Source organism: Oncorhynchus kisutch, linkage group LG21, assembly GCF_002021735.2.
Source record: "Oncorhynchus kisutch isolate 150728-3 linkage group LG21, Okis_V2, whole genome shotgun sequence".
NCBI lineage: Eukaryota > Metazoa > Chordata > Actinopteri > Salmoniformes > Salmonidae > Oncorhynchus > Oncorhynchus kisutch.
In genome coordinates this window covers 9267830-9294488 of record NC_034194.2, presented here as the reverse complement: position 1 = coordinate 9294488, position 26659 = coordinate 9267830, and the positions used below count along the sequence as shown (strand labels likewise).

At 43.0% G+C, this 26659-nt stretch overlaps 1 protein-coding gene across 1 annotated transcript in view; it reads right to left on the bottom strand.

Annotated features, from left to right (window-relative positions):
- Window positions 1–252: 252 nt before the first annotated feature.
- LOC109866557 (T-cell activation Rho GTPase-activating protein) overlaps window positions 253–26659 on the bottom strand; it is a 31484-nt gene continuing 5077 nt past the window's right edge. Inside the window, exons 2-14 of the mRNA XM_020455279.2 lie at window positions 19114–19202; window positions 13093–13263; window positions 10564–10722; window positions 7681–7722; window positions 6961–7045; window positions 6197–6250; window positions 5666–5714; window positions 5181–5344; window positions 3484–3645; window positions 3166–3275; window positions 2462–2642; window positions 2098–2194; window positions 253–1909 (exon numbers count right to left, since the gene is read on the bottom strand). Of these exons, the coding sequence (XP_020310868.2) occupies window positions 645–1909; window positions 2098–2194; window positions 2462–2642; window positions 3166–3275; window positions 3484–3645; window positions 5181–5344; window positions 5666–5714; window positions 6197–6250; window positions 6961–7045; window positions 7681–7722; window positions 10564–10722; window positions 13093–13263; window positions 19114–19202 (2628 nt within the window). The 3' untranslated portion in view covers window positions 253–644. The remainder of the gene's footprint in view (window positions 1910–2097; window positions 2195–2461; window positions 2643–3165; window positions 3276–3483; window positions 3646–5180; window positions 5345–5665; window positions 5715–6196; window positions 6251–6960; window positions 7046–7680; window positions 7723–10563; window positions 10723–13092; window positions 13264–19113; window positions 19203–26659) is intronic.

Here is a 26659-nt window from a genome sequence, read left to right as displayed (position 1 = left end):
ACTCCACTGAAGCTTATTGTCCAAGAGGACACCCAGATATTTGTATTCCTCTACAATTTCTATGTTCTTACCTCTGATAGATGTTGCAGAGGTAGGTGTTGTACGCTTCCTGAAGTCTATGCATTTGCGTTACCACATGGTTTGAGTGGCACTGCATGCTTGAGGATGCAATAACCAATTGATTCTACTCAGAGCTGCAAGGTCACAGGACTTTAGTGCTCCTACTCCTACCGTAAGAACTGGAGAACAAAGTCACAATGTTACATAAAGGTGCTTTATTGTAGTGGAAGTAAAGATGTAGAGTCAAGACATACAAAAAGACACAGGGAAGAAAACATTTTCACAAATGTATACAGTACAGTACAGTACATAGCAGTATATTAACAAAAGTAAAACAATGGAAATAATACCAACAATAGCATATTATTACCCTCTATACATGCAGATTCAGATTGTGATTATTTACATAGCTTTGCTGTAGATAAACTAGAGATGGTGTCTATTTATAAATAGATTTTCAGGTAAAATATCGTAATTTTGTACTCTAAACAGTACTACTCAGCAAGTCCAACCTAACAGTTGCACATTTTAATTTGTGTACATTTAAAGTGAAGAAAGTGAAACATTATGTCTGAAAAAGTCCTTCAAACGTAGGACTCCTTGGTGTAAGAATACTCCTCGAACACAGGCTGGCTGCACCTCCGTGACGCAGTCTCATGGTGTGATGCTGTCTCATGGTGTGACAGGGTCTCGTGGCGTGCTCTTGACACGGACTCAGACATCGCTCGCTGGCGGAACCCGACCGAATGCTGTTGGGCTGCAGTGACATCATCACCATCTATCCCCTGAGAGAAGCAGTCTGTGTATTGATTGACGGGACAGGAGTACAGGAAGTTTGCGTTCATAGAGGCTGGGCGGGACTTCCTGCTGAGAGTGGCAGCGACGGCACTGACAGTCATGGAGCCATAATGCGGTGGGGAGGGCTGAGCCGCACTCTGGACTGCCTGCTCGTATGAAGGGGGCTGGGAGGGCAGTCTGCTGTCCACCTGTAGGAAGACCTCCACCGCAGACAGGGGGCGCTTCTGTCTGAGGGGGGCCTCGGCCACTGGGGCCTCCACCTCACTCTGGGAGTCCTCCTCGAGGGTCCCGCAAGAGAAAGGCTTCTCCTTCTGGAGGTCGCCTTTCTTGAGACTGCCCCAGGCGAAGCCAAAGGCCCCCAGGCTCTTGGTCCTTGTCAGGGCTTTACTGTCCACCTTCATGGACTGGGTGCATCGCTCGACCACTTCCGTCGTGTCTGCCCTCGGGGGCTCTGCCCTGGGCTTGGCGGAGAGGGGAGCATGGCGTGTGGACTGGCCCCTGTGTTGGCAGGGCGGGGATGTCAGCGGCGAGCTGGTGAACAGGGAGACCTCTGATGTGTTGGAGGAGGTGCTCTCCAGGGAGCAGGATGACAGGCATGACGGGTCAAGCTGCCGCCAAGTCATCGTCTGGCTGCCACCGAGTTTGGGGAGAGACAGCGTGGTGGCATGCCTGGTGTTGGTAACACCACATTCTGGTAGCAGGAAGGAGTCATCAGAGATCTGTTTCTTGAGTGGATGCTCCTCAAAGTCCCGCCCCTCCACGGAGAAATCGTCGTTACTACGGGCCAGGCCAATCAGGCTCCTCTTCTCGGCAGAGGGGAAGATGATTGGCTCTGAGCAGCGGCGGTTGAAGGGCTTCTTGTTGGTGAAGGTGTGGAAGATGGTGTTGGAAGGGATAGGGCCACATTGTATCCCGAACGCAAAGAGGAGAGATGGGGATGAGCTGCACCTTTCCCCCTCACCCTCTACTTGCGTGGACCCCATACTGTCCCCCTCAGCGTCTGGGTCGTTGCTGTCATAAGCAGAATCGTGTTGCTGTGACGACACGGAATCTGAGGAGAAAGAGAACATTAATGAGTTGCAGTGTACAATGTATGATTCCTATTCCCATTGTTCTATTTTATTTCAAGCTTTTTGAAACATGTTCCCAGAAATCTGTGTCAAGAGAATGTTCTTATTTTCTGTGAAAGAATGTGTAGCATTGCAGAGAGTCACACCTAAAGCAGCCCAGTTAACTTACCTGAGTTCTCCTCTTCGGGATCTCCCAAAAGGCTCAGGACTTCCTCTCCAAAGATCTCACAGCAACGCTCGATCAGGAACTGTGTCAGCTCTGTCACCTAAAGGAAACATCACAAAGAACAAAAAAGGTTATTATTACTTAGAACAATGGTTGAGTGATTGAAAGTAACATTGTTTTAAAGTGTGAAGATTTGGCAATTCCTTTTGGTAAACAACCCAGTCCTGTTACAGCGCAGACTATAGTAGGATAGAGTTCATGCAAAACTATAGGCCCACACAGACACAAACATACACACACGGTTGTTTTCGGTACATGAAAACCACACTGGCAGCTTCAAAGAGTCCAGTCAGAACCGGATTCTCACCTTCTCCACGGTCTGCACGTCTAAGGACATGGTGTCCTTCTGCAGCAGAGTGGGTGCGATGCACAATGCCAAGTTATTGGCGTCCATCTTGTTGGTGTCTGCCCTCTCCGTGATGTGATGGAGCACACACAGAATGTTTCGCAGCAGGAGAATGTTAGGTCCTGGTAGCTTGTCTACCACCCTGAGAGGGGAAAGGGAAGCAAGGGGAGAAAGAACAGGACAAAAATGTAGATCAGTTTGCCGCTCGCAATTTGTTTTTGTAGCTTCTCTTTTTGAGAGGGGGAGGAAACAAAAATAAGTGTACACATTGAGGGTAGAGGAACTACTTCCTCATTTTCTGACTCTCTAAAAAACTCAATTGAAAAGCCCCTTGAATCTATTCTTTGCAACACCTAAACGGTAATGGTAAAGTAGAGTTTTTTTTTTTAACCAAAATGCCTACATTAGTCTAACATTAGCATAACGTTTACAGCTACGGCCTCTCATGTAGCCTACAGTTTTATATAAGATTATGCCCCACAAGTACGACAGTAATATAGCTCACCAATGGGGGTGGCTCAACAGGGGGTACAGTTGCTAACGCTACATTTAGCCTAGTGTCAGCTCATTAGTAGTTGGTAGTAACTTGGTAATGCTGCATTAATTAAAACATAAAATAAAAATCTGATTCTAGGTTATTTATTTTTTAATGGCTGGTAGCTTACCTTTTGAGCTCTAAGCTTCTGTGGTGGTCGTCCTTAGCCTCCAGGGCCTTCATCCAGGTCTCATACATATCCGACACTAGCAGGCTGCCCGGGAGCTCCTTTAGAAAACTCTGCAATTAAGAGGGAAGGTGTCGGGGGTTAGAGCATATTACAGTAGAAGACTGCTGATAAGTAGTAATAGGTGCTAACACACTAACAGGTCTAATTGAAGGTCATAGAGCTGCTCATCCCTTTGTCTCCCTGCTCCAACTGGACGGACAGATTGACGGACTTGGAAAAGGAAAGGACAAAGCAGTGAACAGATGGATTATTCTTTACCTTGAGTAGTCCCACCAGGAGAACCACTGGCAAGGCCTCCATCTCCACCTCCGTCCCACTGTCGAGCTGCTCCCTGATGGCCTTCAGGTTCTTACTGTTGCCGTTCTTCCTGAACACCCCCTCTGTGGAGGGGCCTTTCTTGCGCAGCAGCACCAATATATCCTGGTGGGGAGAGAGAGGAACGAGGGAGGAAAAGAGGTCAAACCAGGCTGAGAAATGGCATGAACAAGTCAAACAATTTGCTGTGGATGCGTGTGTGTACATTTTATACATATACACACTATCGTTCAAATGTTTGGGGTCACTTAGAAATGTCCTTGTTTTTGAAAGAAAAGCACATTTTTTGTCCATTAAAATAACATCAAATTGACGGTGTAGACGTTGTTAATGTTGTAAATGACTATTGTAGCTAGAAACAGACAGACTGGCAGAATTTTTTGGGAATATATACATAGGCGTAAGACGCCCATTATCAGCAACCATCACTCTTGTGTTCCAATGGCACGTTGTGTTAGCTAATCCAAGTTTATAATTTGAACAGGCTAATTGATCATTAGAAAACCCTTTTGCAATTATTTTAGCACAGCTGAAAACTGTTGTTCTGATTAAAGAAGCAATACAACTGGCCTTCTTTAGACTAATTGAGTATCTGGAGCATCAGCATTTGTGGGTTCTATTACAGGCTCAAAATGTCCAGAAACAGAGTTCTTTCTTCTGAAACTCGTCAGTCTATCCTTGTTCTGAGAAATTAAGGCTATTCCATGCAAGAAATTGCCAAAAAACTGAAGATCTGATACAACGCTGTGTACTACTCCCAAACTGGCCCTAACCAGAATAGAAAGACGAGTGGGAGGCCCCGGTGCACAACGGAGCAAGAGGAAAAGTACATTGGTGTCTAGTTTGAGAAACAGACACCTCACAAGTCCTCAACTGGCAGCTTCATAAATGGTACCTACAAAACACCAGTCTCAACTTCAACAGTGAAGAGGCGACTCCGGAATGCTGGCCTTCTAGGCAGAGTGTCCTCTGTCCAGTGCTTGTGTTATTTTGCCCATCTTCATATTTTATTTTTATTGGCCAGTCTGAGATATGGCTTTTTCTTTGCAACTCTGCCTACCCAGGCCAAACGACGCTGGACCAATTGTGTGCCGCCCTATGGGGCTCCCAATTACAGCCGGTTGTGATTCAGCCTGGAATCTACCCAGGGTCTGTAGTGATGCCTCTAGCACTGAGATGCAGTTCCTTAGACCGCTGCACCACTCGGGAGCCCTATATGCTTAAATTATTCTGTGAGGGGTAGGCCAGGGGCAGACTGAGACAGACAGTGCATTGTGCATGTCAGCTGGAAATGGAACATCAAAGATTCAATCTGTGGTTGGGTTGCAGACAAGCAGGTCATTAGCAACCATTACCAAGTGCTTTGGTAACTAACTGCACTTATTAGTAACAATTGAATGGCCTGATTGATCAAGTGCCCTAGTCAATAAACCCTTTGAACTAAACACCTTGGTAGAATGAGTTGCAGATCAAATCAATAGCTGTCACTATGATTCATTACAGCTGTCTATTCTTTCTCACTCAATCCCCACAGCCCCACACCTTGTACAAATTATGAAAATCTGACATACAAAGATAATACAGAACAAAGATATTACCGAACAAATATAGTTGTGGTACAGTTAGGTAGATTGACATACTGTGATAGGCTTCGGAAGAGTCCTGTCATCTGGGCAGGTCTTGGAGAGAGACCGTCCAAACAGATGGCTCTTGGAGTCTGTGTCTGGACGGGAGGACATGCTGGTGAGGGTGGAGCTTCTCCTCAACTTCCTCAAGATGCTCCACTTACTGTTGCTACCATTTTCTGTTACGAAAGAAGCCAAACGTTTAGGCAATTTGTGCAGGTATAGCATACACTATTATAAAGGAGGTATTAAGGTTTACTGTGTACTAATATTATTCATGAGAAAGACAGTGAGGGTGAGAGAGAGATAAACACATGATATAAGTTGAAGTTCTTGTTTTAGCTTGACATTCACACTGATCATTGGTGTGTCCTGTTTCTCTCTCTCCTACGGTTTGAATTATTTTCTCTGTCTAAGTTGGCACACACACAAACACATATATACACACTGTGGGCCCTTAACCAACCTTGTGGTTCAGAGATGTTGTTTTTCAAACTCACCAATGGGCTGTGTTACAAAGCTGGGCAGGGCGGGGATCTTTGTGTCACTCTGGAAATGCAAAACAGGAGATTTAGTCATGAGCATGTATGAGGAACATGTGGCAGGGGAGCCACACCCTCTGTTTGCATGCCTGTTTCCATGCGAGGGTGCGGGTTGGTAATTATCTAACCCGGCCCCTCTCCCTCCTCAAACTCCCCAATCACCCAAACAACTTACCCGTCAATAACACCCATCAAAAAAGCCCACCACTTTCAAACAAATGTCCCCTCAAGAACACCACTAGGTACTCCACTTGAAGGAAACAACACAAACCCTCCTTAAAAAAACACAATCACTGTACAGTATCAATAAACTGTTACAATGTATACACTTGTGTTATAAGTGCTTCTATTTGATAAACAGATTGCAGCGGTCTGAATTCCCCTATAAACCCTCAAAATAAACCTCATATAACCACATACAAGGTGTTTCTCCCCAACACATGTGACACATGGATGAAAGAAGCAGAAAGTGTACTGTACGGAACTCACATCAAGCGAAAACGTGATAGAAGGCTCCATGCCCCCTCCTGTTAGAGTTTTAGCCTGAAACGAAGAGAGAGAGATTATTATTTATAGTGCAGATGAATGTTGTGACTCCTTCCAGAGGCAATTATACTATATATTAGGCAAAAGTCAATATATGCTCATTCTAATTCTATAATTACAATTTGAAAGGTGTCAAACAAAAGCCTATTATGCTTGAATGTGGCTGCAAAGTGTGTCTGCATTGAGCTCCTTTCTGAGAATGTCCGATACCTTTATAGAGGTAATATGTCTCTTCAGAGCCATAAGAGCCATCAACATGAGAGCAAGAGATAGAATGCAAGTCAATGCTCTAAATTGGCTGTATACAAGTGCAATACAATATCTTGATATCAATGACCGAGCTAAACACTGGTATCTCGATGTCAAGGACTGGCTGGACACAGGTGAAAGTATAACCATCGTTTCTACAGTATCTGCCATCACCGCTTTGGGTAACAAGAATCTGGGTGATGTATCAGGGACTATGACTACAGTCTACAAAGTATGCGCTATGGTAATAAAGTTCACAGTTTTCTTCTCTGTTTCAGGTGTTCTGATAGCTGTTTTCTGTAAATTTAGCGCACTGGAGAATAGGATAAAGCTGCCTGCAAAATGGCATCCTATAGTGCACCACGTTCGACCAGTGCTCTATGGGCCCTGGTCAAAAGTAGTGCACTGTAAAGGGAAATAGGTTGCCATTTGGGACATGGCCTAAGCGATAGACTTACTGTGATACTGCCGCTCAGCACCTTCATCAGGACACTTGGTGGTGGAGTTGTAGAACCTGCCCTCTCTTTTGCTGCTTTAATTTTCCTGAAATGAGGAAAATACATACATAAATATATATATACAAATATTTCACTGATCTCCAGTCAGTCCCTAGTTATTCTCGCGAGCCATAATAGAGTGTGACTACTAGATGGATGTTGTCGTACATGTGGTCGCTACACAACCGCTCTCTGTATGTGTCAAAAGGGTTTGTTTGCCGTTGTGTGTGTGCATGCGTGCGTGCGTGCGTGCGTGCGTGCGTGTGTGTGTGTGTGTGTGTGTTGCGGGTTTGTTTTAAAAGAGGATCAAATGAATATTCTGAATAATTTGAATATGAGTGAAAATAATGATAACCATTAACAATTGTGTGACAGGAAATCATGTTGGAAATGTATACTATATTGAACTATATGTTCTGACATCATGAAGAATATTGCAATATTCACTAAAATACAGTTCCCATCTCCAACACAGGTATACTTAAAATACTAATTCTATTCACAGTGCTTCAATAATTATTATAGCTAATTGAATGGCATTAGCAGTACAGTCCCATTGATACTGCAAGTTCTTACACATAATGACTATCTTCATATAGTATAACCCAGTAACCCAGGATACCCATTATGGCTCAATCAAGTGGCATTTGTATTATATATGGAGATAATAGTAGTGTTTACCTGTGAAGAGTATCCAACCAGCATTCTTTTACCTCAGGTGAGCTGCAGGCAAAATAACAGCATGGGAGTTACTAATCCACAGTGAATGAGGAAAGAAGCAAACACACCCATGGACAGACAGACTGACTAAAGAGACACAGCACGCCTTCTGGCTCTTTTAACTAGAGCGATGGAAACTCTAGCTCAGTCATGGGGACAGGAAGCAGCGTCATGGCGGCCCGATCAAAACACCTTTCACTTCCCCTATGTGTTGGGGCTGCTGCTGTTGTCGCCATGTGGAAAGAGACATGAGGGAGACTCTAACTAAAACAAACCCTCACTCACCTGTATAGATGATAGTAATAACTGTCTTAGGCCTTTAAAAGTGCATATTTTGTAGTCATTTTTCCTGTCTATTCTTTCATCTTTGGTTGTGCCTACATTTGGATTACAGACACTATACGGATAGACCAGCTCATATACTGTTGGTGCTTACTGGTAATTTGTAGTGCAATAAACTGTTGAACCACAGACTCTAAGAATGACTCTAGTCAACAACGTTCTACCAGTGTTATTTGACTGTTTGCTTGAGAAGAAACTGTGGGAGTCCATGACTCAGACCCCAGTAAACATGACTAAATGACCCATATCTACACCAACGAGGGATAGCTATTATTACTGATCAAAACAGACACTCATTGTTACTAAATCACTATTCCATCCCCTTTCAATTGTTTTTTGTTCAATGTTGTGTCTGTTTGTCTATTTGTGACCATGCAATTTCAACACTTCCTCTTTATTTCAAAGATAGTCTTCCTGATAAAGTCCAGTGCTGTAAAGCCCCTGACATGTGATCCTAGGTCTGATGGTCAACTTCAACACTTCCTCTTTATTTCAAAGATAGTCTTCCTGATAAAGCCCAGTGCTGTAAAGCCCCTGACATGTGATCCTAGGTCTGATGGTCAACTTCAACACTTCCTCTTTATTTCAAAGATAGTCTTCCTGATAAAGCCCAGTGCTGTAAAGCCCCTGACATGTGATCCTAGGTCTGATGGTCAACTTCAACACTTCCTCTTTATTTCAAAGATAGTCTTCCTGATAAAGCCCAGTGCTGTAAAGCCCCTGACATGTGATCCTAGGTCTGATGGTCAACTTCAACACTTCCTCTTTATTTCAAAGATAGTCTTCCTGATAAAGCCCAGTGCTGTAAAGCCCCTGACATGTGATCCTAGGTCTGATGGTCAACTTCAACACTTCCTCTTTATTTCAAAGATAGTCTTCCTGATAAAGCCCAGTGCTGTAAAACCCCTGACATGTGCTCCTAGGTCTGATGGTCAACTTCAACACTTCCTCTTTATTTCAAAGATAGTCTTCCTGATAAAGCCCAGTGCTGTAAAGCCCCTGACATGTGATCCTAGGTCTGATGGTCAACTTCAACACTTCCTCTTTATTTCAAAGATAGTCTTCCTGATAAAGCCCAGTGCTGTAAAGCCCCTGACATGTGATCCTAGGTCTGATGGTCAACTTCAACACTTCCTCTTTATTTCAAAGATAGTCTTCCTGATAAAGCCCAGTGCTGTAAAGCCCCTGACATGTGATCCTAGGTCTGATGGTCAACTTCAACACTTCCTCTTTATTTCAAAGATAGTCTTCCTGATAAAGCCCAGTGCTGTAAAACCCCTGACATGTGCTCCTAGGTCTGATGGTCAACTTCAACACTTCCTCTTTATTTCAAAGATAGTCTTCCTGATAAAGCCCAGTGCTGTAAAGCCCCTGACATGTGATCCTAGGTCTGATGGTCAACTTCAACACTTCCTCTTTATTTCAAAGATAGTCTTCCTGATAAAGCCCAGTGCTGTAAAGCCCCTGACATGTGATCCTAGGTCTGATGGTCAACTTCAACACTTCCTCTTTATTTCAAAGATAGTCTTCCTGATAAAGCCCAGTGCTGTAAAGCCCCTGACATGTGATCCTAGGTCTGATGGTCAACTTCAACACTTCCTCTTTATTTCAAAGATAGTCTTCCTGATAAAGCCCAGTGCTGTAAAGCCCCTGACATGTGATCCTAGGTCTGATGGTCAACTTCAACACTTCCTCTTTATTTCAAAGATAGTCTTCCTGATAAAGCCCAGTGCTGTAAAGCCCCTGACATGTGATCCTAGGTCTGATGGTCAACTTCAACACTTCCTCTTTATTTCAAAGATAGTCTTCCTGATAAAGCCCAGTGCTGTAAAGCCCCTGACATGTGATCCTAGGTCTGATGGTCAACTTCAACACTTCCTCTTTCACCAGCCATTATCTTGTGATGGTGTAGACTGTCCTCGTTTCCCTATTTCATTCATAATCTTATGGAGACCATCCAAACCAGGTCCAATGCAGCTGTTTTTATCTCAATATGAAATCATTTCTGGGTACCTTACTTAAAATGGTCAAAAAGAAACAACAATAGCTTCTTGGCAAAGGGCAATTTCTCAAGCAAGAATTTTAAATGGGGAGGGGAAAACGGAAAGTTTGCTGTTATTGACAGAGAGGCTTGGAACTCTGTTTCTTATTGGTCTATTAACTAATTTACCGAATAGTGATGTCACCATTGAAGGCCAAAACTCCATCCCACCAAAACAGGCTGAAATTTCAGGGGGACTTTTCAAACAGCTCTTACACTAGAAGGGCATTATCATGATTTTCACAAATTCACAATAATATTCCAACCTCATAGTGTGTAAATACATATAAAACACAGGGGGGGGGGGGGGAATCACGTTTTTGACTGCATTGGGCCTTTAAGAAACTCTATATGTTTTTGTGTGCACCTGCCTGCCTGAGTGTCTGCCTGCGCGTCTGTGTGTGTGTGCACATGTATGAGTGTGCACTCATGTATGCACACAGAGGATGGCTGTTGCTCACTGGAAGGACACCACACAGAAGGCAAGGGGCCAGGCCAGGACCAGGGACGTCCTGAGGTCAATCTCTCCCCCTCCTCCCTCTTCCTCCTCGTCCTCAAAGCCATAAAGCCACAGATCTTCCAGACTCACCCTGTGCTTCAGACGGTAGCTAGCACTGGACCTAAATATGAGAGAGAGAGAGAGAGAGAGAGAGGATTATGTGATCATGGATGGTATATGAGGGCTAGCAGGTTGAGAATTTAGAGAGTCAGTTAATGTTTTCATCAGGCCTGACTGTATCTCAGCTCATCAAGCCGAGAAACCTGCACAATCCACTTCTCTATCCCAATGGTTGCTATAGGTACTAATGTATTCCTCATTATTGTCATCTATTTCTAAATCAGTGATTGTTTGCTTATCACTCAGAAACAGGAAATGATCTGCTTTCTCTCTCTTTATGAATGCATTGTGTTCCATGATCAGCTTCCTGTGTCTGTCTGCCTGCCTGTCAGCTCGTGAGTAGGAAGGAACTCACTCAAGGCCTAGTTCACCACTTTTGATTAGCTACAATGTTGAAACTGTCACCTTGTCGCGTGTGGATCCATAGACCCACGCACTTACTGTAGGCCTTGTTGAGGGAACAGGATTTTGTGTAAAGCCTAGCATCAACTGTATTGAGGATCTGTCTTCAGTCACAAGTGTGCTGTCAGAACAGCCTTGATTCGTCAGGGTATGGACTCTACAAGGTGTCGAAAGCGTTCCACAGGCATGCTGGCTCATGTCCTTCGGGTGGTGGACCATTCTTGAACTGCGTTGCAGTTCTTGACACAAACCGGTGCGCCTGGCACCCTATTCCCTCCATATGAGCTGGGCTATATAGATGACCATATAGGATGCAGAATTAATGGAGGGTGGGAAGGAGAAGAGAGAGTGAAGGACTTAGGGGAGAGGAAATGGAGGTAAATCAGTTCTGTTCTCTGAAGGCAAAACTCAGACAATCTATGTGGTGTCTGTGTATGTTGCTATGCAGACAGTATATATAAACTCAGCAAAAAAAGGAAACATCCTCTGCATTTATTTTCAGCAAACTTAACAAATATTTGTATGAACATAACAAGATTCAACAACTAAAACATAAACTGAACAAGTTCCAGAGACATGTGACTAACAGAGAAAATGTGTCCCTGAACAAAGGGGGGGGTCAAAATCAAAAGTAACAGTCAGTATATGGTGTGGCCACCTGTGGCATTAACCTCTCTTGGGTAGGGGGCAGTATTTTCACGTCCGGATGAAAAGTGTGCATAAGTAAACGCTACCTGCCCATAAGAAGTTAAGTACTCCAGTGCATCTCCTTTTCACGGACTGCACCAGATTTGCCAGTTCTTGCTGTGAGATGTTACCCCACTCTTCCACCAAGGCACCTGCAAGTTCCTGGACATTTCTGGGGGGAATGACCATAGCCCTCACCCTCCGACCCAACAGGTCCCAGATGTGCTAAATTGGATTGAGATCCTCTTCGCTGGCAATGACAGAACACTGACATTCCTGTCTTGCAGGAACCCCCCCCCCCGGATGAGCAGTATGGCTGGTGACATTGTCATGCTGGAGGGTCATGTCAGGATGAGCCTGCAGGAAGGGTACCACATGAGGGAGGAGGATGTCTTCCCTGTAACGCACAGCGTTGAAATTGCCTGCAATGACAACAAGCTCAGTCCGATGATGCTGTGACACACCGCCCCAGACCATGACGGACCCTCCACATCCAAATCGGACCCGCTCCAGAGTACAGGCTTCGGTGTAACGTTCATTCCTTCGCCGATAAACGCGAATTCGACCATCACCCCTGGTGAGACAAAACCGTGACTCGTCAGTGAAGATCACTTTTTGCCAGTCCTGTCTGGTCCAGCGACGGTGGGTTTGTGCCCATAGGCGACGTTGTTGTCGGTGATGTCGGGTGAGGACCTGCCTTACAAAAGGCCTACAAGCCCTCAGTCCAGCCTCTCTCAGCCGGACAGTCTGAGCATTGATGGAGGGATTGTACGTTCCTGGTGTAACTCAGGCAGTTGTTGCCATCCTGTACCTGTCCCGCAGGTGTGATTTTCGGATGTACAGGAGTTTTTACACGTGGTCTGTCACTACGAGGACGATTAGCTGTCCACCCTGTCTCCCTGTAGTGCTGTCTCATGTGTCTCACAGTACGGACATTGCATTTATTTATTGCCCTGGCAACATCTGCAGTCCTCATGCCTCCTTGCAGCATGCCTAAGGCACGTTCAAACAGATTAGCAGGGACCCTGGGCATCTTCATTTAGTGTTTTTCAGAGTCAGTAGACAGGCCTTTTTAGTGTCCTAAGCTTTCACAAATGGTGCATGTCCATTAATTGTTTATGGTTCATTGAACAAGCATGGGAAACATTTAAACCCTTTACAATGAAGATGAAGTTGTTTGGATTTTTATGAATTATCTTTGAAAGACAGGGTCATGAAAAGGGGACGTTTAAAAAGGGAGTTTATGTGTTGGTTTGTGTTCTTATCATGTTCCATATCTTACTTGAGCATGGTGATGGCGATCACGTCGCTGAAGAGGAAGAGTTGTCTCCTTCTGGTCTTCATGCCTTCTGTGATCTGAACACAGGCGTCCAGGACCAGCTCCGCATTCTCACTGCTAAGACCCAGGACGAAAGGGCATTGCTCCATCGACACCCAGCACGGCGCCTCCTCCCTAGGGTAGAGAGAGTGGGGTCAGAACTATGGAGGAACTATGTTTGTGTGCCTGCATGGTACATGTGTGGGTGGATTTAAGGGTCAGTTTTCATTTTTGCCATATGACCACATCAGATCATTTGTCATCAGAACTTCAGAATTGTTTCATACGTTTTTGGGGGCATTTTAGGTCAGTTATTTTAACACACCTACACTACCAGCAGATCAATGTTAGGCAAGCTTTTCATTATGACTTATTTTTAAATTATAGATTTTATTATTCAGATCGACAGTGTTTTTATGCTTTATTTAGACAGCACAGAAGTTAATGGGGATGATGAGGAAAGGAGGACACAGGGATTGAACCCCGTTCTCCTGTGGGGAGGCATGAATGTAACAGCACTGGGTGTGTTACCACTACTGAACATGGGCTTAGCACAGGTTTTCATTACTGAGAGGTTGTTGTGATGTATACTGGAAATTGTATCACATATTTCCCAATGGACAAAAATGGTTATTATGACATAATTTCAACCAAATTTGCCCCGTTTTGTCCACTTGTTGTTTTAGGGCCAGTAACAGATGAAACTATCATGTATGTTAATGTATAAAGAGAACACGTTTAAAAAAATATGCACAGCCACATCCAATAGGACAGAAGAACATATCAAAGAAAAAAATATATGTCAGCAAATCTGGTATGCTCCTATGGTAACTTAATTAGACACAAAGCCAATGTTTCGGATAACCTGACGAAGATCCAACTCGGATCAAAAAGTTGTATTTTGTGTGTGTCTGATTAAATCACCATGGGAGCAATACCAGAGTGCAGACATTTATTTTGTCTTGGACTTAGACACAGAGTGAGATGACACACTGATGCAAAACATAGAGCAAATACATATATCTTTATATTGGTGTAACGATGTGCGCTGAGAGTCGGGAAGCAAGTTCAGGGAGTGAGTGTTTAAATAAATGCAACATAATACAAGACAAGAAACACTAACAGCACACAGACATAATACAGAAACAATAACACCTGGGGAAGGAACCAAAGGCAGTGACATATATAGGGAAGGTAATCAGGGAGGTGATGGAGTCCAGGTGAGTCTGAAGACACGCAGGTGCGCGTAACGATGGTGACAGGTGTGCGCCATAACGAGCAGCCTGGTGACCTAGAGGCCAGAGAGGGAGCACGTGACAATTGGCTTCCAGCCTGTTGCTATGACTCTCACAAGGGCATGTTGTATGAAATCAAATGCATTTAAGGACTCTGTGAAATGGTATGTGTGGCTTTGAAAGACAGTTTTCGTATTAAAGTTTGTTCTTTTATTTCCTATTACACATCAGATGAGGTTAGAACTCTCACCTCCCTCACACTCAAACACCCTCACTCTTCTCAGTTTCCCTCTGACCTTTAAACCTTTCTTGCCTCCCACAATCATTATTAACAATAAACAATAAAGTTTCTTGTATCTCACGGAAAACAAGTAGCAATTAACATTTTACAATGTTGCTAATCTTCTTGAGAACAAAAATATATTCTCACTCATTACATAATGTTTTACAGTATAAACAAAAACATGCAGTATCATTCCCATCCTTTGTTCATTTATGGAAAATGTATAAGTTATGGCTAACTATTATTTATCTTTTATGAACATGAAGTAAATAGCATTAGAGAAATGGTTTTGAGAATTCACATTGTATTCTATGTCCCTCTTTCAATGTGTGTTTTTTGTACAGATATTCAAATCGATATCACAGAGGGACTCTCCTAGGTTACACCCGCTGACCTACTTGGCCTTACCACCAAACACAGTGCCTACACGACATCACTACTTAGCATACTTCAACATTATCAGTATAGGCTTAAAGATCATATTTCCATGTCTGATATGTTCTACGTCAAAGACACTTGTCCCACCCACTGTAGTGAAACTAGCATCCGCCGCCCCCTCACTGTAGCTTAGGGTTCACTTGCTTGTGTGTTGAACGGGTGGGAGTGTGACGTCTCTGATGAAGTTAGGTTGTCTGGTTGGAGTGGACCACACCTGTCCGTTTGTAACTGTGGTGGTCTTGGTGTGAACTACTGTTGGGGCAGATCAAAGACTGATTTTGTGTTCCAGACATCATTCAGTCATATGGAAGATTCCATAAATGAATCCACATGATGAAACCATATAAATTGTCATAACACTATTCCTTTATGAAAGGGTTTATAAGTATTTTATAAACTCTTCCTTTTTTGTATAGTTAAAAAAAACATTTGTAATACATTGGTTGAATTTGAGATGGTATAGATGGGTAGTGTCAATGGTGTAAAGTACTTAGGTAGTAATTTCAAGTATTTTTACTTAAAGTCGTTTTCTGGGGTATATTTTTTGTTGTACTTTTACTATTTACATATATATTTTTTGTACTTTTACTATTTACATATATATCTTTTGTACTTTAACCCCTTTTTTCTCCCCAATTGGTAGTTGTTACAGTTTTGTCCCATCGCTGCAACTCCCCTACGGACTCGGGAGAGGTGAAGGTCAGAGCCATGCATCCACTAAAACACTACCCTGCTAAGCTGCAGTGCTTCTTGACACTGCTCGCATAACCCGGATGCCAGACGCACCAATGTGTCGGAGGAAACACCGTCCAGCTGGTGACCAAAGTAATCTTGTAGGCACCCGGCCCGCCACAAGGAGTCGCTAGAATGCAATGGGACAACGAAATCGCAGCCGGCCAAACCCTTCCCTAACCCGGATGACGCTGGGCCAATTGTGCGTCGGCTCGTGGGTCTCTCGGTCACGGCCGGCTGTGACAAGCTGGGATCGAACCCGGGTCTGTAGTAAATGCCTCAAGCGCTGCCTTAGACCGCTGCACCACTCAGGAGGCCCTACTATTTATATTTTTGACAACTTTTTATGTTACTTCACTACATTCCTAAAGAAAATAAATGTACTTTTTTTGGTTAGGTCAGGGTGTGACTTGGGTGGGCAAATCTGTGTTTCTATTTCTTTGTTGGCCTAGTATGGTTCCCAATCAGAGGCAGCTGTTTATCGTTGTCTCTGATTGGGGATCATACTTAGGCAGCCCTTTTTCCCACCTTAGATTGTGGAAACTTGTTTTTGCATAGTTGTCTAGCCCTGCAGAACTTTACGTTCGGTTTTGTATTTTGTTGTTTTGTCGGAGTTCAGCATTGAAAATCATGAACACTTTCCACAATGCGCTTTGGTCTCATTCATCTAACGACGGACGTAACAATGATGTCTGGTTGTTGGAGTGTGCCCCTAGCTATCTGGAAATAAAAAATAAAATAGTGGTGTCTGGTTTACTTAATATAAGGAATTTAACTTTTGATACTGAAGTATATTTTAAAACAAATAATTTTACTCAATTAGTAGTTTACTGGGTGACTTTCACTTGAGTCATTTTTCCACCACTGGGTAGTGTTCGATATATGAGAAAATAATTTGATGGGCATAGTTGTCAGCAACCAGTTGTCAAAGTACTGTATTAATGTGAGCCACATTAGATCAACCTTATATGGATTGCTTTTACTAGTAATCCCTTGAACCACAGGCTGGGAAGAACACTTTATGTTGAAGACTGACCTTGAATATGTAATGTGATGGACAGTCAGTTATTGTTGGGGTTATTAGATTATTCACCTTTGTCCTGATATTTAATATGGTTCATTAAAACAAATAAAGTAAATATCATGTTTTTTTTTGTATCTTCGCCATTCCTCACAACCCCACACTTGTTTGTTTTCTGACTTCCCCCCCTAATCTGTCTGAAGAAACAGAGTTCCCCTAGTCTTGAACATTGGGAGTGATGAGGGAGCCCTGAGTGGGTTTAGACAACAGTTGCCAGACCTGTGTCCCCAGTTACTGTAGAGAGTGGGCATTGCAGCCCCCTTTACACCGACTGATGTGTCACTGGGAGGTATAGTGACACCATTCAACTAGTGGTCACAGCAGGGGGAAGTTTGAGCTTATGTTTGTTCGTACAGTACCAGTCAAAAGTTGACACCTACTCATTCAAGGGTTTTTCTTAATGTTTTACTATTTTCTACATTGTAGAATGGTGAAGACATCAAAACGATTAACACATGGAATCATGTAGTAACCACAAAAAGTGTTATACAAATCAAAATGTTTTGAGATTCTTCAAAGAAGCAACCCTTTGCCTTGTTGACAGCTTTGCACACGCTTGGCATTCTCTCAACCAGCTTCACCTGGAATTCTTTCCAGCGGTCTTGAAGGAGTTCCCAAGTATGCTGAGCACTTGTTGTTAGCTTTTCCATACATCTCATCCCAAACCATCTCAATTGGGTTGAGTGATTGTGGAGGCCAAGTCAATCTGATGCAGCATTCCAACACTCTCCTTCTTGGTCAAATAGCCCTTACACAGCCTGGAGGTGTGTTTTGGGTCATTGTCCTGTTGAAAACAAATAATAGTGTGACTAAGGGCAAACCAGATGACATGGTGTATTGCTGCAAAATGCTGTGGTAGCCATGCTGGTTAAGCGTGCCTTGAATTCTAAATCAGCAACAGCATCACCAGCAAAGCACTCCAAAACCATCCCACCTCCATGCTTCACAGTGGGACCCATACATGCAGAGATCATCCATTCACCTACTCTCACAAAGACACGGCGGTTGGAACCAAAAATCTCAAATTTGGACAGATTTCCACCAGTCTAATGGCCATTGGTCATGTTTCTTGGCCCTTAGCAAGTCTCTTCTTATTGGTGTCCTTAAGTAGTAGTTTCTTTGCAGCAATTCAACCATGAAGGCCTGATTCACGCAGTCTCATCTGAACAGATGTTGAGATGTGTCTGTTAATTGAACTCAGTGAAGCATCTATTTGGGCTGCAATTTCTGAGGCAGCTAACTAATGAACTTCTTCTCTGCAGCAGAGGTAGCTCTGGGTCTTCCGGTTCTGTTGCGGTTCTCATGAGAACCAGTTTCATCATAGCGCTTGATGTTTTTTGCGACTGCACTGAAACTTTCAAAGTTCTTGACATTTTCCTGATTAAGACATGAAGGTCAGTCAAAGAAATGGACTGTCATTTCTCTTTGCTTATTTGAGCCGTTTTTGCCATATGGACTTGGTCTTTTACCAAATAGGGCTCTCTTCTGTATACCACCCCTACCTAGTCACAACTGATTGGCTCAAACGCATTAAGAAATTCTATAAACTAACTTAACAAGTCACACCTGCTAATTGAAATGCATTCCAGGTGACTACCTCATGAAGCTGGTTGAGAGAATGCCAGGAGTGCACAAAGCTGTCATCAAGGCAAAGGGTGGCTATTTGAAGAACAAATCTAAAATATATTTTGATTTGTTTAACACTTTTTTTGGTTACTACATGATTCCATGTGTTATTTCATAGTTATGTCTTCACTATTTTTCTACAATGTAGAAAATAGTAAAAATAAAGAAAAACCCTTGAATCAGTAAGTGTCCAAACTTTTGACTGGTACTGTATGTATGAAAGCCTATGAAATGATGTTTTAGTTGCAATAAAATAATTGAAGAAATAGTTTGACGGTAATGAATAAAGCCAAATCTTTTCACATGTAAGTAATGGAGGTTTAGAAGCGAAGTTCATAAATGTGTATCAAAGTGAGAAAATTCAAACAAAAAGGTTGTAACAAATAGAGGTGTGTCTATCCATTGAAGTTCGAAATACCTTTCTATCCCATTTCTTTCCATTGAAATCTTTTTATCCCATTTGTATCTATTGAATCTGATGAAGTGGCAGCTGGCTGTGAGTGGAGGGGCTTTCTACTGCCCCCTTGGGACGGGTGGTGTCAGCAGATACTACTGTGATAACAGAGTAGAGAGGAGCAGAGCAAACTCACCTGACGGAGGACCATGGCATGCTGCCCAGAGCCTTCTCAAAAGCCAGGGAGGGGGCGGAACGACGCCTCTGGGCCAAACTGCGAAGGTGCTGTGAGAGAACAGAAGGTTTGATCATAATGTTAGCATATACTGTACATTGTCACACATACATATCCCTGCCATTTCACACTTTCTCTGAGTGAGTGGATCAAATCAATCACTTCGGGGTAAACGGCACAGGAATAGAACAATGGTAAAAGGTTTGGATTCATAGATACAGTAACTGCAAACTGAGTTGCTGTGACATTCTCTATTGGATTTCAGAAATCCATTATAGCCATATCTTTGTCTGTACAGGCTCATTATGACAAACTGGACCTATAATGGTCCTCCAAATTGACCTCATTTGGACCTCATTTGTACAGCCATCATTCAGACCAGTGTTCCTGAAACTCAGTCCTGGGTCCCCGATGAGTTTATGTTTTGGTTTGGCAAAGCTTGATTTAGACCGTTCTCGTCCAGATTGTTCTACATGAGTGCCTGAGGGAAATGGACTGATATTGTCTGTGTCCCAAATGCCACCTTATTCCCTATATAGTGCACTACCTAAGGCCAGGGCCCATATATAGGCAATAGCATGCCATTTGGGACACAGGCTCTGTCCAGCTCGTTTCCCCAGCCCCCACCCCATCACTGTGGAACCAGGGCTACAGTCCCATTGTCAGGCCCACAACATTCTAGAGCAAACTGGCTCAGGCTAAAACAATGACAGCTTGTTCAGGCATGGGAAACCTAAAACACAGCCTCCCTAATTCACCACCCTCATCTGCCGCATAATATATTCTTTGTTAGAAACGAATGAGGGTTCGTGTTGACAATGTGTGACGACGAACTCGCAACATGAATGCCCCTGTGCACCATTCAATTTTGTGTCAAACTTATAAAGTCACCACACAGAGCTTTGGAGGAGTCACATAGGGTGAAAGCTGTGTTAAAATTTACGGTAGGCAAAATTTATCTGAACTTACAAATGCTATAAATATAGTAGGCATGATGGGTTTGTATTATTTGTCCTACCATACTCTACAAACAGAATGGTCAAGAAAGGTCCAATTGGTTTGGATAGTCATTCTCCTGTTGTCCTACTCACCTCCCCAGTCAAACAACCACATATGGATTTCCTCATTCTATCTCTTTTCCTGGAACACAACCTTTCTGGGAGAAGTTTGACTCTTCGGGCACTAGAAAACAGCCTTATCCGCATACCAAAGCCATTAATGACATATGTTCCAATCAGAAAGGTCAAAGGTGAAATAAGTAGAGCCTGTTCAAATTATAATGGCTTAGCAGATAATAAGAAAAGACAAACAATATTTACCGGCTTAAAGAGCCTGTAAATATTAACAATGTGCGCTGAGAGTCGGGAAGCAAGTTCAGGGAGTGAGTGTTTCAATAAAATTAGAGTTACCAGCCTCAGAAATTGTAGCCCAAATAAATGCTTCACAGAGTTCAAGTAACAGACACACTTCAACATCAACTGTTCAGAGGTGACTGCGTGAATCAGGCCTTCATGGTTGAATTGCTGCAAAGAAACCACTACTAAAGGACACCAATAAGACGAAGAGACTTGCTTGGGCCAAGAAACACGAGCAATGGCCATTAGACCGGTGTAAATCTGTCCTTTGATCTGAGTACAAATTTGAGATTTTTTGTTCCAACTGCCGTGTCTCTGAGATGCAGAGTAGGTGAATGGATGATCTCTGCATGTGTGGTTCCCACATGAAGCATGGAGGAGGAGGTGTGATGTTGCTTTGCCTCAGCAGGCTCATCAGGCTCCCACACCTCAGCGAGATCATCAGGCTTTCACGCCTCAGCTGGATCGTCAGGATCCCACGCCTCAGCCGGCTTGTCGTGCTTCTATGCCTCAGCCGGCTAGTCCAGCGCCCATGCCGCCCCCGGCCCGTCAGGCTCGCCCAGCTGGGACAAGGGGTGGCGCCCCTAGAGGGGGGATTACTGTCACGCCTGATCCCGTTTGCCCTCTCATCTGCACTCATTGGACTCACCTGGACTCCTTCACGTTTTGATTGCCTTCCTTATATCTGTCTGTTTTATCCCTGTGTCAGCATTATTGTCGTTTTGTTTTCCCTTGTTCCTGTTCATGTTCACTCCCTGTACTTGCTTCTCGTCTCCAGCATCTGTTCTCACAGATTACATTGAGATTGTGTCACTGGCCTACACACAATACCCCATAATGTTGAAGGGGAATTATGTTTTTAGTCATGTTTACAGATTAATTCTAAGTAAAAAGTTGAAATGTCTTGATTCAGTAAGTATTCAACACCTTTGTTATGGCAAGCCTAAATAAGTTCAGGAGTAAAAATTTGCTTAACAAGTCACATAATAAATTGCATGGGCTCTGTGCACAATTGTCATACCCTGACCAAAGAGATCCTTTTCATTCTCTATTTTGGTTAGGTCGGGGTGTGACTAGGGTGGGTAATCTAGGGTGTTTATTTCTACGTTGGCCTGGTATGGGTCCCAATCAGAGGCAGCTGTTTATCGTTGTCTCTGATTGGGGATCATATTTAGGCAGCCATTTCTCCACTGTGTTTTGTGGGATCTTGTTCTTGTGTAGTTGCCTGTGAGCACTTCATTGACATCATGCTTAATTTGTTATTTATTGTTTTGTGCATTTCACTTCAATAAATATGTGGAACCCATATCACGCTGGGCCTTGGTCCGAATGTTCTTACGACCATCGTGACAGCAATAATAGTGTTTAACATGATTTTTGAATGACCACCTAATCATTGTACCCCACACATGCAATTATCTGTAAGGTCCCTCAATCGAACAGTGAATTTCAATCATAGATTTAACCACAGCATGGTAGTGGCTGCATCATGTTATGGGTATCTTTGTCAAAGAGCTAAGCACAGGCAAAATCCTAGAGGAAAACCTGGTTCAGTCTGCTTTCCAAGAGACACTGGTAGACAAATTCACCTTTCAGCAGGACAATAACCTAAAAAACAAGGCCAAATATACGCCGGAGTTGCTTACCAAGATGACATCGAATGTTTCTGAGAGGCCTAGTTACAGTTTTGACTTAAATCGTCTTGAAAATTGCTGTCTAGCAATGATCACAAATAACTTGACAGAGCTTAAAAGAAATAAAATAATAATGTGCAAATATTGTACAATCCAGAGACTTACTACAGAGAAAGACTGCTGTAATCGCTGCCAAGCGGGATTCTAACATGAATTGACTCATGGGTGTGAATACTTGTGTAAATGAGATATTTCTGTACTTCATTTTCAATACATTTGCAAAGATGTCTCAAAACATGTTGTTTTCTCTTGGTTATTATGGGCTATTGTGTGTACATGTATTTGATCCATTTTGAATTCGTGCTGTAACAAAACAAAATGTGGAATAAGTCAAGGGGTATGAATATTTTCTGAATGCACTGTGTGTATTAGATAAAGGTGAGCACAAGAGCCAGAAAGCAGTACCAAATGTTGTATTGTAAATTGTGATTACTATGTTTGTTGGAAAAATCAAGGCCCAATGCTCCTTTATAAAATGTAAATGTGAAGGACAGTCATTCTAGGCCTATCATAAGTTCAATATCGATGCCTGTAAAAGAAGAGGCTTTTCTAATGGCATCTTGTGAAGGACAAACCAGAACAATAATAATAAGGACAAAGCAATGAACAAATTATGGAAAAAGCTAGGGAAAAAACGAGGACATCTACCCCTTCCAGGCTGTATCACAACTGGCCGTGATCGGTAGTCCCATAGTGCGGCGCACAATTGGCCCAGCATTGTCCTGGTTTGGTCGGGGTAGACCGTAGTTGTAAATAAGAATGTGTTCTTAACTGACTTGCCTAGTTAAATAAAGGTTAAAATAAAAAAATGTAATGAAAATAATACTCTCCAAAATCTTATCAACAAACAGAACATAATAACGTCCCTGGTATTTTTTAAGACATTGAACATACCTGTTCAGGCATTATTATCATCTACCCCTCCATAGAAAACAACAACAACAATGACAAAAAGGTTGATTAAACTATATCACAAGATTGCCTACCTGGTATAAGAATGAAGACACCACTACAGTGTTCATCGTTCGAGCTGGAATGGCTTTGAACCGTGAAACCTGTATGATTATTAGTTATTATTAAAGCGAGTTAAACGAGAACCAGGACTATTTATTTAATTCAACAACACATTTATGGCGATGAGAGATGAAAGACTGTTAACGTGTACGGTGAAGCCTTTGTGAGAGAGGAAGAAGTGTTAGGCTATGAGGAAAAGCCTCCTTTACCAGCTAGCTACGTAGCTAGTTCTGGTCTTCAAAAAGCAAGGAAAACAGTGGTGGACAGAGGAACAAATGAGGCAACAGCCCTGGGTCACAGAGCGGTGGTTGTGGATAAAGACAAGAACACTATATGCTTGGGACCTTGTCTTTGGAAGTCCGGAGAGCTGGTTGGGGAAGACAGGGAGAGATGTGTTGGTCTCAGTCCTATACAGCTCCAAAATCGTCAGAATGGTTGTCGATGTAGTTCACATGACCTACATACAATGACCTAGAACTGTACGTCGACAGTATAGAATGACACTGTGATAGATAGAATGTCGGAATGGAAATTATAGTGATGACACAATGATTGATTGGTCAAATGATTGATTGAAAGTTTTGTATTTGTACAAACGTAATGAGTAAGAAGTGTTTGTTTGCATGAAATGTTTGCATGATAAACCTATTGAGGAGCCTAAATAAAGTGATATAGTACTGCATCATAAATGACTGGATGATTGGCAGCATAAGGGCTGAAAAGAGGCACTACAGAAAGTACCTTTACTGAATTAAATCGGAACCCCACACATTTTCTTAGGCAAGAACTACTAGCATAGGGCCTCCCAGGTGGTGCAGTTGTCTTAGGGCACTGCATCGCAGCGCTAGCTGTGCCACCAGAGACTCGGGGTTCGCGCCCAGGCTCTGTTGCTGCCGGACGCAACTGGGAGGTCCGTGGGGTGATGCACAATTGGACTAGTTTGGCCGGTAGGGATCTTGCACACCAGCGACTCCTGTGGCGGGCCGGGCGCAGTGCTCATAGATAGTGTTTTACTATAGATTATAACCCATGTTGACTGTCTATTTTACTAGGGGCCATCGCCACTCATAGATAGTGTCTTACTATAGATTATAGCCCAGGTTGACTGTCTATTTTACTAGGGGCCATCGCCACTCATAGATAGTGTCTTACTATAGATTATAGCCCAGGTTGACTGTCTATTTTACTAGGGGCCATCGCCACTCATAGATAGTGTCTTACTATAGATTATAGCCCAGGTTGACTGTCTATTTTACTAGGGGCCATCGCCACTCATAGATAGTGACTTACTATAGATTATAACCCATGTTGACTGTCTACTTTACTAGGGGCCATCGCCACTCAGAGATAGTGTCTTACTATAGATTATAACCCATGTTGACTGTCTATTTTACTAGGGGCCATCACCACTCATAGATAGTGTCTTCAAAGTGAAACAATGTAAAACAAAAAGATGACAAAAATATACTTTAAACTAGATGTACCAGGCCTCCCGCGTGGCGCAGCGGTCTCAGGCACTGCTGTGCTTGAGGCGTCACTACAGATCCGGGTTTGATCCCAGGCTGTGTCGTAGCTGGCCACCGACCAGGAGACCCATGAGGTGGTGTGCAATTGGCTCAGCGTCGTCCAGGTTAGAGGAGGGTTTGGCCGGCCAGGATGTCCTTGTCCCTCTAGCAACTCCTGTGGCAGGCTGGGCGCTAACATGGTTGCCAGTTTTACGGTGTTTCTTCCAACACATTGGTGCGGCTGGCTTTCCTGGTTAAGCGAGCAGTGTGTCAGGAAGCAGTGTGGCTTGGTATTGTCATGTTTCAGAGGATGCATGGCTCTTGAACTTTGCCTCTCCTGAGCCTGTACAGGAGTTGGAGTGATGGGAAAAGACTGTAACTACCAATTGGATATCAAGAAATTGGGGTAAAAAGTTTTTTTTTTTAAACATAAAAAAATCTAGATGTATGAACAGTAGTGATTAGTGACACAAGCCCAGTAGGACTTGGAGCTATATTGCTACAGGTAAATGGACAGAAAACAGGCCAATTTCTTACACAAGTCGTTCACTGACCCCTACAGAGAGAAGATACTCTCAGATTGAGCGAGAGGCCCTTGGATGCCTATGAGCAGTAGAACACTTTGGAACTTTTCTAAATGGAGTCAAGTTTTGACAAAAAAACTATCACAAGCCACTGATCTACATGGTCGATCCAGAGAAGTTGAGTCTGTGTCCGACGAGAATTCAAAGACTTGAACTCAGACTACAACCATTTTTTATAAAAAAAAAATATTTAACCTTTATTTATCTAGGCAAGTCATTTAAGAAGAAATTCTTATTTACAATGACGGCCTACACCCGCCAAACCCAGACAACGCTGGGCCAATTGTGAGCCACCATATGGAACTCCCAAACACAGCCAGTTATGATACAGCCTGGATTCGAACCAGGGTGTCTATAGTGACACTTCTAGCACTGAAATGCAGTGCCTTAGACCACTGCGCCACTCAGGAGCCCAAAACCATACAACTACAAGTTTGAGCACATCACGAAAAAGACAAACGTTGCAGATTCATTATCTCGACTTCCCTTACCTTAAACTGAAAAAATTGATAAGTCGACGATCATGTGCAAAGAGTGCTTTCAGTTAGCACACACGACTTACCTGCAGTGAGTATTGTAAAGAAGCAACTAAACAGGATGAAGTCTTGAAACTGTGGAAAATGTCCAAATCCATGTCATTTGTCTTTCTTTTCTAAATTACATTTGTAAAATCAAGTTGGTTCTGCAATGTTGTAAATAGCAAGGTGTGGGGACCAAAAGTTTTAAAATTTCAACTTATTTTAGAAGAAATAAGGAATTCTTTAAAAAAGTGCAAGGACGCCAATATATTTGGCCACGACTGTACTTACCATAATTTACTGTTACACCTCTTACCCACAAACTGTCATATCTGACATACAGTATCTTCAAATGCAGTGTATTCAGAGATATTGAACGTCTTTTCACGCTTTAGATACCCCCTAGAGGTGGTTACAGATAATGGCAGACAATTCGTTGGACGGACTTCAAAAAAATTGTTGACAAAGTGTGGGATCATAGCATCACTGTCATATCCTAAGAGCAGTGGGAAAATCGAGTGATTCCATTGATATCTTAAGAAAGCCTTGAGAACAGCCAAAAGTGAAGGGAAGAGCTGGAAAGAGAAGCTATATTCTAGTCTATTGCTCAACACCTCATCACACTTCAGGAGAAACACCAGCCTTTCTCGTGTTTGGAAGAGACAATCGAACAAAGTTGCCAAGCATTGAGAAGATACTGGAATAAACTAAAAGCAAAAGACAATCAAAATCACTACAAAACCTACAAACAGAAAATAAAACAATATGCTGACAAAACAAACAGAGCCAAAGAACACAACTTTGATGTTGGAGACATTGTGCACATCGCAAGTACGG